The sequence below is a fragment of the Marmota monax genome, unplaced genomic scaffold, assembly GCF_021218885.2.
Source record: "Marmota monax isolate L192 unplaced genomic scaffold, Marmota_monax_Labrador192_F-V1.1 WCK01_AAM20220418_F8-fsc00065, whole genome shotgun sequence".
In the NCBI taxonomy this organism is placed as follows: Eukaryota; Metazoa; Chordata; class Mammalia; order Rodentia; family Sciuridae; genus Marmota; species Marmota monax.
In genome coordinates this window covers 2,858,167-2,871,179 of record NW_026694038.1, presented here as the reverse complement: position 1 = coordinate 2,871,179, position 13,013 = coordinate 2,858,167, and the positions used below count along the sequence as shown (strand labels likewise).

General features: G+C 32.1%; 1 protein-coding gene across 14 annotated transcripts in view; it reads right to left on the bottom strand.

The window, feature by feature from the left end:
• Cacna2d1 (calcium voltage-gated channel auxiliary subunit alpha2delta 1) overlaps window positions 1-13,013 on the bottom strand; it is a 467,177-nt gene that overhangs the window by 131,504 nt on the left and 322,660 nt on the right. For all 14 annotated transcript variants that reach the window (XM_058585488.1, XM_046464140.2, XM_046464143.2 and 11 more), the window contains exon 7: window positions 962-1,093. In XM_058585488.1, the coding sequence (XP_058441471.1) occupies window positions 962-1,093 (132 nt within the window). The remainder of the gene's footprint in view (window positions 1-961; window positions 1,094-13,013) is intronic.

The following is a 13,013-nucleotide window of genomic DNA, read 5'->3' as shown; positions in this document are numbered from 1 at the left end:
TTACTGTCACTATTTACTATGAATAATTCAATTTGCTAAACATGTTTTTAAAAACTCATGTCTTAAAAATAATTCTATTTAAAGTCATATTGCGGCCATTGAATGCCACATTCTCTAGTATCTCTCTGATAATTCAAGTCATGCCTTGGAGAAAGAAATGGCATTTTGTGTTTGTCAGCTCTTCTAAAGGTGACAAAGTTAAAAATAACAACAGATATTTCACTTAAAGTGTTTTCAAAGGCTCTCAGGACATACTAGTTATTAATTTTTTATTTTGTTATAGGAAGTGCCATTTATTTCTTTTTACCCTCCATTATAAAAATAAAGAACATTATAAGATGGGGTTTATTTTTCATTTTAATTTATAAAACACATTCATATCTTCACCAAGTACATATGATTATGTACTCGAGATGCCTTCAAAATTAATACAAACTGACACATAAGAGAGCTCTGTTTTCCTTGTGATTTTATCTTATTTCTTCTTCCTATTCACAAATTCACTGATTCAAGACAAATACTAACACTATTGTTATGAAATTTCAAGTGTAGACCAAAAACCTGGAAAGAGATATTCAAATAGTGTCTAAAAAGTCTATTCATTATCTTTAATGTGACTGACAGATCTATGCTAAGCATTTGGATTCCTACCTCTTATTTAAGGATTCATGGTAGCCTCCTGTGCCAGGTACAGACATAAGAATACCTCTTCATGGTCTCTCTGCAGCCTGACCCAGCCCAGGTACCAAGTGCTACAGTCATTTCTCAGAGGTGCTTCATTTCAAAATGATTCTGATCAACTTAGAGTCATGTAAAACAATTTAGAGCTATGTGAAGATATTTTTTTGTTGTTGTTTTATAAAACTGGTGGGATATCAATATAGGAGAAGGTAACAGTGTTCACAAGAAATGTTGAAGGAGATACTTACAATTTCATCTGACTGAATCACTAAGCACTTACCTGGATAATATCGGGCCAGGCCTGTAGCACTGCCAAACACCTGCCACAGCAATGAAGGGTCTTCCTCCCGATTTTTTTTGAAAACTTCATCTAAGGCACTTGTCCAGTTGAGTTCATTTAACACTATTGTTGCTACAAAATAAATAAATAAATAAATAGATTTTTAAACTTATAATTAAAAACTGAATCTGACTTCATTTATTTACAAATATTATACATTCTCATTGCTTTACTGTAAAACTTTTCTAAATCAGTGGTTATCTTAAGTTTTAGACAGAATTATTTCTTCAGTTAAAATGTGATATGAAGTGGTCCTGCTGACATTAACACTGGATATCTCTGTTGTTGGAGTGACTCATGCACTGTAGAATGTTTAGCAACATCTCTTGCCACTGCCTATAGGATAGAAGCACCATTCTCTGAAGAGACAAACAAAAGGGCTTCCAGATGTGGTCAAATCACCCCTGGAAGCAACACTGCTCTTGGCTGAGCACTACCCTGCTCTACCCACTTGAGAAAGAAAACAGAAGGGCTAGGTGATATTCCTTCTAATCCTCAAGACAAGTTGGAAGACACCTATAAAGTTCTTCTGCAGTTTAAAGACCTCAGCCCTTCACTACTGATGGTGCCTTGTGATATACTAACATAAATTAGCCTTCAGAGTTAAAATTTTTTTTTTCATTGAACACTGCTTATTAACTGTAGTTACAAAAACAACAAAAAGGCATAGAGTTTTATAAAGGAAAATGCCATTCAGAGGTTTGACCACATCAGTATTAGAAAATATGAACTAGTTGTTACTTTATTACTAACTTTATAAACAATAGTTTTGATTTCTCCTTTATTTTCCTGGTTATTCAATTAATTATAATATGGGGCTAATAAGGACCAGGCATCTTTTGATGCCTATTTAATAACTTCTCAGTAATCTTGGATAGGTATTATAAGTATATCATGCATTACAATGAAAGTCATTTGAATGTGGGATGTGAGTGAAAATACTATATAATTTATAATTATGGGTCTCTGGGATCATTGCATACTAACATATTAAAAGTTTAGTTGGCATAGAATATAATTTTCCCTGTACACAAAAGATCACATATATAAGGTCATGTCTTTATATGTAAAATATGTATTATTCTTCCAGCAGGTTAGCAGGTTGGGCCATGCTGCATTTAGAAACTCCAATCAAGCCTCAATAGTGGAAATGTGCTGAGGATAAGGACGGGAGACATTGTTTTACTTTATTCTTTCCTACATCCAGAGAAAATAAAGCCAACAAAGCAATCAGTTAAATCATGCACAAGCTTTTACAAAGGTAAAAGAAAAAAAGATCTTTTGTCAAGAAAGATGCATAGCATATGTGTTTATATTTTAAAGTTTGTGTCATTTACAAAAATGAAAGAAAGGAAACAGCAAAAACAAGGGAATTGTAACATTGTTCTGGGACCAGCATCCTGATGTGGTTCTCATTATTGAAAACTAACAAGATTTTCATCTTTATGGATGTGATTACTTTCAGAAAGATCAGTTGTGTGTGTGTGAATATTCATGAGCTGAGTCAGATCCACAGTGCATCTGAGATACTGGAGAATTCATATTCAAGAGCATGATCCAATGAACACTAAGTGGCCAGTTATAAGAAAATTTACATTCACATAGATAACCTGAACTGATACTCCCTATTCATGAATATTTATTTTAATATACAAAACATCTTAGGAAGACAGAAATCATAACTTTTTAACATTCATGACTTGTTATTACAAGTCACATTATTCTACTGCACAAATAGTATTTATTTATAATACAGATAGACTTCATTAATCCCCATCTCTTCTATCTCTTCAATTTCCTTGTCTTTTTAATTCACATCAAGCAACAAACTGGCATCTCATTATTTTTAATAAAGTTTTATTTGTTTACAAGGCTACTGACTTTTTCTTAATTTCATTTGATAGCTTAACAATTATTAAGTATTAGGCACTGACACAGTAATTGTGAGTTCTACTATTATGTATTGGCAAAAACAGACAAGCTCTAAAATTTTCCTATCACCATGGCAATATATTTTGTAATTCTGAGTTTATAAATTTGAAAATTCATTTACAAACAAGCCACTTGTAAGGTAAATTTTAAATGCTTTTCTCAAAAATACATTCATCTATAAATGGACAAAGGACATAACAAATGTACAGAGTAGGTACTTGTGCAGATTTTAAGGTTTATTCAGAATGAAAGAGATAGTATTATATGCCTATCATATCAGCAAGATTTAAAAACTTAGTGTGTAATGAGAGGTAAGGACATAGGCACAACCTTTTGTCAGTGTGTATTTACAAAAACTTTCAAATGCAATCATTAATTTATTGGTCACAATCTTTATTTGAACATTTAAAGCCAGAAAACAAAATACAAAGAATCTGCCATGGGAATATAAAACTAGTGAAACCTTTTTAGAGGTCAGTTTGACTATACCTATCAAAATGTACACTCTTTAATCCAACAATTCTACTTTAAGGGATGTAAACAAGGGAGAGAGTATGCTCTGCAGTCTTTAATCAAAGAAACACATTTCCTCAGATTATGGAAAGCAGCTAAAAGTGTCAAAAATATATAAATTATCAAACAAATAAACAAGCAAAATGATCTTATTTTGGACCCTTGGTTACTTAGTTGCATTTTCTTAAACCAGATTATGAGTTAACTTGAAAAAATATACACATATGATTTTCACAACCTGAAATTAACAGACTTTTCTTAAATACTATAAAATTAAAGAACTCAACCAGAATTTCTAAGGAAGCTGACATTTCTGTCTCTGAGGTACAAGCATGCTCAAGATAAAGCAGTGCTGAGATCACTGAATACTCAGCAGATGATGGAATGAAAAGCTAAAACACAACATTGTCCATGCTAAAGCTTGTTTGTCCTTCCCTGGAGGTGAACTGTTGTCCCTGCAATTTCGTTATGTCTGTACACATACAACCAATCCCTCCCCTTCTTCCTCTCTAAATTTGTAAATAGGTTTTATATAGGAAGATTTTTTTAAAGTGATTCTGGTTAAAACTGGGGAAAAATCCAAGTGTGTTAGTTAAAAGTTGTAAAATTTAAGAAACCCCAAATAAATTATTTTTTAAATAATTTCAAATATTTCTTGTCCACAAATAAAACACCCTCTTTTACTAGGACAGATATATTTAATAATGTTGATTCTATTTCTGGCTCATTATCTATGAATTGTTGAGGATTATTTGAAATTACCTTGTATTTGATATTTTCAATAGTATCTTGTATATGACATTGTGTGTGTATATATATATATATATATATATATATATATATATATACACACACAAACACACTGTATATTATATCTGCTTTTTTCATCCTCATCCTAGACAAATAGTAATGTTTTACACCCACAAACTTGTTTGAACTGATATTAGAAGTATGAGTGTCTTTTTTACTACAGAAGACTAAACAATCAATGAAAACCTAGCCTGAACCTACCAACACCAATCAACTTAGCTAAGTGTCTTATGACTATATTAAGAGTAAAATTAGTACTCATTTTCTGTTACCTTTTATAAAATGAATATCTTTATCTGTTAGAATGTTGTATTTTGCAAAAAAAAAAAAAAAAAAAAATTAAGTCTTTTATAATGCTCAAGGCCAAACCTACTAAAAGCAGAGAATACTTAGAAAGCAAACCTTGACTTAAGGGCCTCTATTCTGAATGGCATCATAGGATTTCACTGATAATTGATTCAAAATGCCAAGCATACAGCTCTTTTCTTCATCTACTTGGCTTTCAAACACATGGCCTTGGTGTTCAGCAATCCTCCTTTAAGAGTATTTTATTGTTCAGTCTGGCTTCTCAAGGGAAGAAAGAGAAATCCAATTTGTAACAGCACAAAAGAAGTACCTTACATTTTCTTTTAGTTCTTCCAAAAGTATGTGACTCTTCTATCCATGCCTTGTTTATGACATGGAATACAGAATCATTGAGAAGCTCTGAATTTAATTTTCTTCTGCAAACTTCAACCAAAAAAAAAAAAAGATGCATTATTCCTCCCTTTGAAGTTTGAATTGGCTGAATGTATTCTGTTGATTTATTCAGGGTTCAAGTCCTCACTATGCACTGAAGGTACTATATGGCAGTTTGAAAAACCTCAACATCATACATACTGTCTACAACAGCTTTCTATTTTTAAGTTTTATTGAAATATCATTGACATAAATTATTTCATATTGACATATTAAAATGTAAAACTTGATGTTTTCATATACATATATATTGTGAAATAATTATCACAAGCTAATTACCTTATCTATTACCTCTAAGCAGCTAACACTGTGTGTATTTGTTTGTGTATATTGAGGAGATTTAAAATCTATTCTGTTAGTAAACTGTAAATATATAATAGAGTATTATTAATAGAGTATTAACTACCTTCAATCTGCCATACCTTAGGTCTCACTTGAATCACTCATTTTACATAACAAATTTTGTACCCTTAACTACAGCTTTCTAATGAAATTCTAGAGAAAAATATATTTGTTGTAATTTATTTAAAATGTAAATAACTTTGATAAAACTTTTATTAAAATCGTACCTATTAAAGCTATGGAACCAGATACCAAAATTAATTTTGTTTAACAATGCCTAATATAAAGTAAAATAAGTAAAACAAGAAAACTGGGCACAGCACTTACTACACTAGTTTCACTTAACTAATAATACTACTCTGTTTTTATAAAAATTAGCATATGTTATTTAAATTATTGCTACTAGTAAGAAATAAAGTCAGCATAATATTAAATACTTACCGAATTACCATTTTCTATGCATTATCTCATTCAACTTTTAGAATAACACTTTGAATATAATAGTAGTATTACCACTTTTGATTAAAAAAGTAAATCCTCAAAAGGTTATTCAAATATCACACAGTGAGAACTACAGAAACTGTGTTTATCAGATTCCAAAATCCCCACTGTTTATGAGCTGTTTCTAAACTCTGATTTTACATACAGCTCTGATACCTAGAATTTTGAATCTAAAAAGCAATACTGCATATTCCTCTGTAACATAATTTTTCTCAACTGGGGAGCAATATCCATTCTCAGGGAAGTCATGGCAACGTTTAGAGAAATTCTCCACAACCAGTACTAGTGGGATGCCATTGGTGTGTAGAGGGCAGATGCCAGGGATGCTCTAAACAACCAATAACACAAAAGTCAGATCCCAGAACAAAGATTATTCAGCCTAAAATGTCAGTAGTGCCCAGCTTGAGAAATTGCTCAAATACAACTATAAACACAATTGGATCACTTAGGAAAAAAAGCAGATTATCAATGAACAATGTCAATAAAGGCCACAGTAACAAGCCTTCAAAGTGAAAGCTGATATATTTTAAAATAATAGTATTTCATAATATAAATTATGTCTGGCTTTCAAGCTACATTTTGGCACTCTTGGCGTTGAACAAATTTCCACTTTAGAAAATCTAACACCTTACCTAAATCTTAACTTAAAACCTTAGCTAAACAAGCAAGTAAGAATTTCAAAATTAGTTTTTAAAACAATGAAATGTATTCCCTTCCACTACTTTTACATTTGGACAGTCAGAATATTAGAACTTTATAGCATTTTTTGCTTTAGATTCAACAGTATTAATTCAATTTCTAAAATAAAATTATACCTTTTATCTTTACAGCAAAAGTTCATTCCATATCATAGTAAATAAGATGGTCATTAAAAGTGTTGCATTTAACAGCTGAGCTGAGCCAGATGTCACTAATTTTATTCATCAATCCTAATCTCTAAAAAGAAAAATGTTAATAAGAAGCAACCCACTGATCCAATTAAGTGCACAGACAAAAAGAATCCACTTTAAGGACTAGACAGTGTGCATAAATATTAAAATGAGTGAATCTTTTCAGTGGATTTGGCTAATGGAATCTCATCTAATCCCAGGGTAAATGAAAGATTAATAAGGCACAGGGAGATGGGAAGAACAAATCTAATCTCTCTAATCATGTCTCAGGCACCGGAAGCCACCTCCCATTGAGGACAGAAGAACAGAAGGCTCTGGGCACGTGGGCACCTTGATGAGGAGATAAGCCTTATTCCTACGGTTAATTTGGTACAAATATTAAAAGGCTCTTGTCCTTGTCAATTCTCTAACCACTGTATGGCTGAGATTACTGGCCTTGCTCCCTATTTCTTTAGTTTCCCATAGACTGAGCACCTGGCCAATGCCCAGAACACAGCTGTTCAGCTCTAATGAAATCTGCAAATTGTAGAGCACATAGGAGGAGCTCAGAAAAAAAAAATCCATTTCATTATTAAAGGCAATAAGAATAATGCAAACGAAATAGAAGATATTAGCATCTAATATCATGTCTATTAATTGAAGGATTTCATGTCACCTTAAATAAAACGAAAATTACCTGTAAGATTTTGGGGTGGAATTTGCATAAAAAATGTTCTTAGAATAGGAGGCAAGGTAAAAATTTTGTTTTATTCTTCAAGCATTCTAAGTTTTTCTGTACCTAATCTTATCAAGACCAAATATGTTATTAGTAAGCTTGGTTGCCACAAGTCTCTGTCACTGGCACAATATGTCACTTACATCATTTAACCTCTGGTGCTTCTACTGTGCTTTTTATCTTAAAAAATAAAAAGGAACATGACTATATGAAGGATCCTAAGAGATTGGTGTGAAAGTCAAATACCGGTGAATTTCAATGAAATTATGAATGGATTTTGAATCAGTGAACACAATTGTGAACACATTTTATTACAGTTCCTGTCTTAGCTGGATTAAAAAATTGCAAAGTGCACATCTCCTGTAAATGTGTTGCATACACAAAAGCTTTTTTTACATGTCAGCATAGTATTTTAGTGTTGTCTGTTTTCTTTTCCTTTAACAAAAACACATTTTTTCACGTACAGCAATGTGAATGTCGTACTGTTTATTTTCTATAAATTCACCTTCCTTCTGCCCATCCTCCTATTTTAAAGCTGTCAACATCTTAAAATTCTCTTATAATCAATTGAAATATTTTCATTTTAAATTTGTGAATGTTACCTAATTTGTAAATATAAATCAGGAGTGTTAGAGTAAATACCTGAAGGGCATAATACAATTTCTCCCATTAATACTGCCTCATAAGATATTTTAATTAGAAATTTAAGTATTAGTAAATAAAATGTAAAGAAATTTGTTAAATCTCTAGTTCTGCACATTATAGTATTTCAGTAAGCAAACAACCTGCTAACCTCTGAACAAATGAAAACATTAAAATGCGCATTTAAAAAAATCAAACTCAGAGAATAGAAATGAAGTTTGAAGCCAAATAGAAATGAATATTCAATGGAGACCAAATTTAAAGCACTCCAAATGAAGGTTTTCTTTTTCTTTTCTTTTTTTTTTTTTTTTTTTTTTTTTTTTTTTGTGTGTGTGTGTGTGATTACTGCTTTTCTTGTTGGTAATGCCTTTTTTTCTTTGAGTAACTGAAATTTTTAAAAATGAGGATGCTAAGGTAGATAGTGTAAGCACCATTCTCACCATCCTCCCACTCTAAGATTGCACATTTTTCTGCCAGAAGCAGCCCTTTAACCTTAGGGAGGTATCACTTGTGTAAACCACAACTTCCTCATCTGCACAGAGGGGACAATTACAGTCTGTCTCACAGAGCTGCTCTGACATACATTTACACATACTTAGAACACTGCCTGCCCCTCGTGACAGCGAAAGCTACCTGCCTCTATCTTTATTATCTTCTCAACTTCTTCATACTCATCACTTAACAGATTTTTTTAAGCACATTTTGCTGAATCAGTTCTGATTTAGCAGCTAAAATGCTAGAATGAGTGACTAAAACCTGACATTCTCTCCTGTCCTCAAGGAACCTCTGCACTTGCCCCAGCCCTAAGTTTATGCCCAAGAACAATGCTTGGTTTTGTTGCTGTGAATCTCATGAAGAAAATGAAGTATCAATCTTTCAAAAGCAATTATAAGGCTAGAATACACATACACACACACACACACACACACAGACACACACACACACACTAATGATAGCATTTGGTATCTTATACATTTTTTTTCAAGGAGATAACATTTATAATACAGTATTCCCAGATCTAAAATCAAAACACATTGGTGAATGCTGCTTTGAATTCAGCTCTGACTTGGAAAAATTGTGGTAAGGGAACTAAAGATTATATAAGATGTAACAGGCATACCAGACTCCATACACATGCATGTGCATATACATGAACAAGCACAGAGTATTATGCACATACATGATCCCATTAAAGCTGAGAAGAAACTCTGGCTGAGACATACAGACCAAATTAGATATGGAATATCTCTTGCCTTTCTCTGAGACTATTCGACTGCACAGGGAATTTATTGTCTCCATATAAACTCAGACTTCTGAATTCACAAAGAGGGATCAGAAAGTATTGGAGCTGACTAATGAGATACGGTTGAAGAGGGAGGATAACAAGGCTCCTGGGGACAAGGGTGATATTGTCAATGAAACACACACTGCTTGTACTTAAGGGTTTATGTCAACCAGTTTCAGAACAAAGAGTTGCCTGGTGATTTTAAGATGGAAAGATCAGATGCACTGAAGCAGAGTACAGAGAAGTCAGCCATAATCAAGAACAGTGATCTTTTGGTTTAAACCCCATACATTGCTTCAGAGTTGGGAGGGAAAACACATCTCAGAAAGTAAACTACAGATTACTACATACAGAGTCATATTCATAAAGGTATAAACAAATTCTAACATTTTCAAGATAATGTGAGATTAATACTCTTAGGATCATCTCAAGTTGCACGTGCATAGAGAATTGTCCACATGTATGCCTTCAATACCTGCATACATACATGCACAGCACTCAAGGTTTTGGAATGCATACAGCAATATGGATATTGACATACAATAATAAAATTATTAATACTGTCCACATTCAGGATGTTTACAACATCATAAATGTGATTTGTTCAGATTTTATTGCACTTATTATAATTATGGACACGCTGAATTTGGATTTATAAATCTTAGCTACTGCATTGCTCAGAAAATACCTTAATAACACAAACATAATTCCTTTTCTATTATAATAAGTTTTATATTTTTATATTTTAATTTTTTATATTTTCTATTCTAATAGATCACATATTTTTAAATTATCCCACAAAAATTGAATTTATCAAATTATAGAAGCTCTAATCATTCTGACATAGCTTTTAAAACATATAATTAAGAACCATGTCAAAATAAATATTCCGAACATAACACTATTAAAATGACTTCAAGGCTTTTGATCTGACGAAATACAATAGAGCACGGTAAACAATCACGTCATGTCATTTCTGGCTCCAATGCATATATCCTCTTTTCTTGTTTCATAGTCATACTTCCTAGGTCTTTTGCAATGACCTTTAAATAGTCTCCCAATTTTCAACTTCAGATTATTTTAATCTTATTGGTGTCATCATATTCCAATTGGGAAATGCCTTCCTTAATTACAAGTCTTCAGTTATTGTCCACAAAAGCAGGTCTTTCACTACTGGCTTCTTGCATCCTTCCAGTTTCTTTTTACTCCTCTTGTATGTACAGTAAGTTGGAGCCACAATGAAAGACTGTCGCCATTCCCTGAGGATGCAATGTTTCCTGCTGCCTGCCATGACACTGCATATAATGCTGTCTTCATATGGACTGTGTTTCCTTCCATTCCTACTTGTTAAACTTCTCCCTTCTTTCATATTTCAGGTAAGCATCACCTTTATATGGTTGTCTTTAATTTTTTACCATTCTTCCTCCCTTTCATGTAGCAGAGTATAAAAATCCTCTGTACTCTCCTGCAGCTTTTATACATCTATTAAAATACTACCCACATTTCACTATCATTGTTTATTTTCATGCCTCCTTTTATACTGTGAGTAGCTTTAAGGTAGGCATCACGTGGTATTTTGTGCCCATTGTCTAGAGTAAAGTAAAATAGGCAATGGAATGTGATAGACCTGTTTAATACACAGCTGTATAACCTTGGGAAAACTATACAATTGGAAGTGCCTTTAGTTTTTTAGATATACTGTGCAATGAACAGTAATGACTAAAATGTTTAGGTAAACAATACATACTTGTTATATGAATATATAAATTGTGACTCTCATGTTGGGTCATATTTTAAGTTAGAGCTAATTTTTCAGTTATAGGCAAAAATATTCTACTTCATTAATCAGCTTTCATTGTGCCACTTTATGTCTGTGCAAGTACAAATGGACTAGTATTTTCTTTTCTTCCTCTAAACCCATATTAATTGATGAGTAGTTGCTGGGCATCATCTGAATTGGAGGGTTTCATCATTCTGGTAAATTGTTAGTTTTGCTTCTAGACCTGTCATATATCAACCAATTTACTGGGAGGTATTTTGAAGAGTTTGCTATAAAATTGTGACCCAATTTTTGAGGGAAGACCACTATAAATATCTAAGAAGTTTTATATTATGTATCTCCCAGTCTGCATGCTTCATTTCCTAATCACTTGGTTTCTATTCAACAAATGCATCCATCCAACAAATATTTATTGAGCACCTATTATGCATCAGGTACTGTTCTAAGTGCTTGAAAAGAAGTAAGGCAATATTTTTTCTTAAAGGTCCAGATAGAAATATTTTCATAAGTATTTTCTGTCATTTAGATAGTCTATGTCACTACTCACTTTACAGCTTTAGCAAAAACTCCCATAGACAACACATAAACAGATATATGTAACTGTGTTCCAATGAAACTTTGCTTACAAAAACAGTGGACCACAGCTTGCAGACTCTTTCTCCAAAGCTATAGGGCCTATCAATATTGACAGAACTCCTAACATTCTAGTGGAGCAGAAATGCAATCAATGAACTGGAATATGTAACCACATCATACATGCTCTTTAAAAAATGAAAACTGAAGATCTATAGAGATAGACTGTGTGATTGTTTAGCATTTTCAGGAAAGTTCTCTTTGAAAAGATGGATTTTAAACTGATATAAAAGACAAAGACCTATATATAGCAACATCACTATAAAACATTTTATAAAATAGTAAGCATTAATAATACTGACAAGCAGAAAATGTCCCAAATATCAGCACAACAGCATTATGAGCAAGTATGACATTTCAAAGATAGAATCACACAGTTTTCCTGCAGCACCAAAATATCCAGGAAGACCCATTTGGCACAAAGGAGTATTGTGAAAGATTAAAAATGGCTTGGGTATTTTTACTGTAATAGATTTATCCTAGAGAGGAAGTCTGATTCCAGAATTATATTTAGTCTTTAAGAAAAGAAAAAAATAAAAACATACAATATTAAGACCCATTACTCACCTTCTGTCTACCTACCCTTCCTAGCATCTAATAACCTCTATTCTACTGTATGCTTCTAAAAAGGTTGAGCTTTTTTAGCTTCTACCACATGTGATATTTGTTTTTCTGTGCCTAGTTTACTTCACTAAATATTATGTCCTCCAGCCCCATCAATGTTGCTACAAATGACAGAATTTCAATCTTGTTATGGCTGATTAATATTTCATTTTGTGTGTTGAATGAAACAGTACATACTAAAGTATACTGTTTAAATTTAAACCTGCATCAGAAACTCTGAATGCATAAATGTCAACCACACCCATTCATCAAAAGACAATGCCTACAATATTTAATTGCTTAGAAATCTATTTTTAATTCCTAAAAGGGAAACCTTACCTTGACTTTTAGTAAAATATTGTATCATAAAGTATATTTCATAAAATGAAAATTTTGTCATGTTAAAAAATAAATTTAATTTTAAACAGTTACACACATACACATACATACACACACTGCATATATATATATATATATATATATATATATATATATATTATATAACATATATACATATATATTATCTATCACTCATATGTCTAACTTTCTACAGTACATAGAGGTAACTGTAGTCTATAACAATTAATTATACATTTCAAGATAACTAG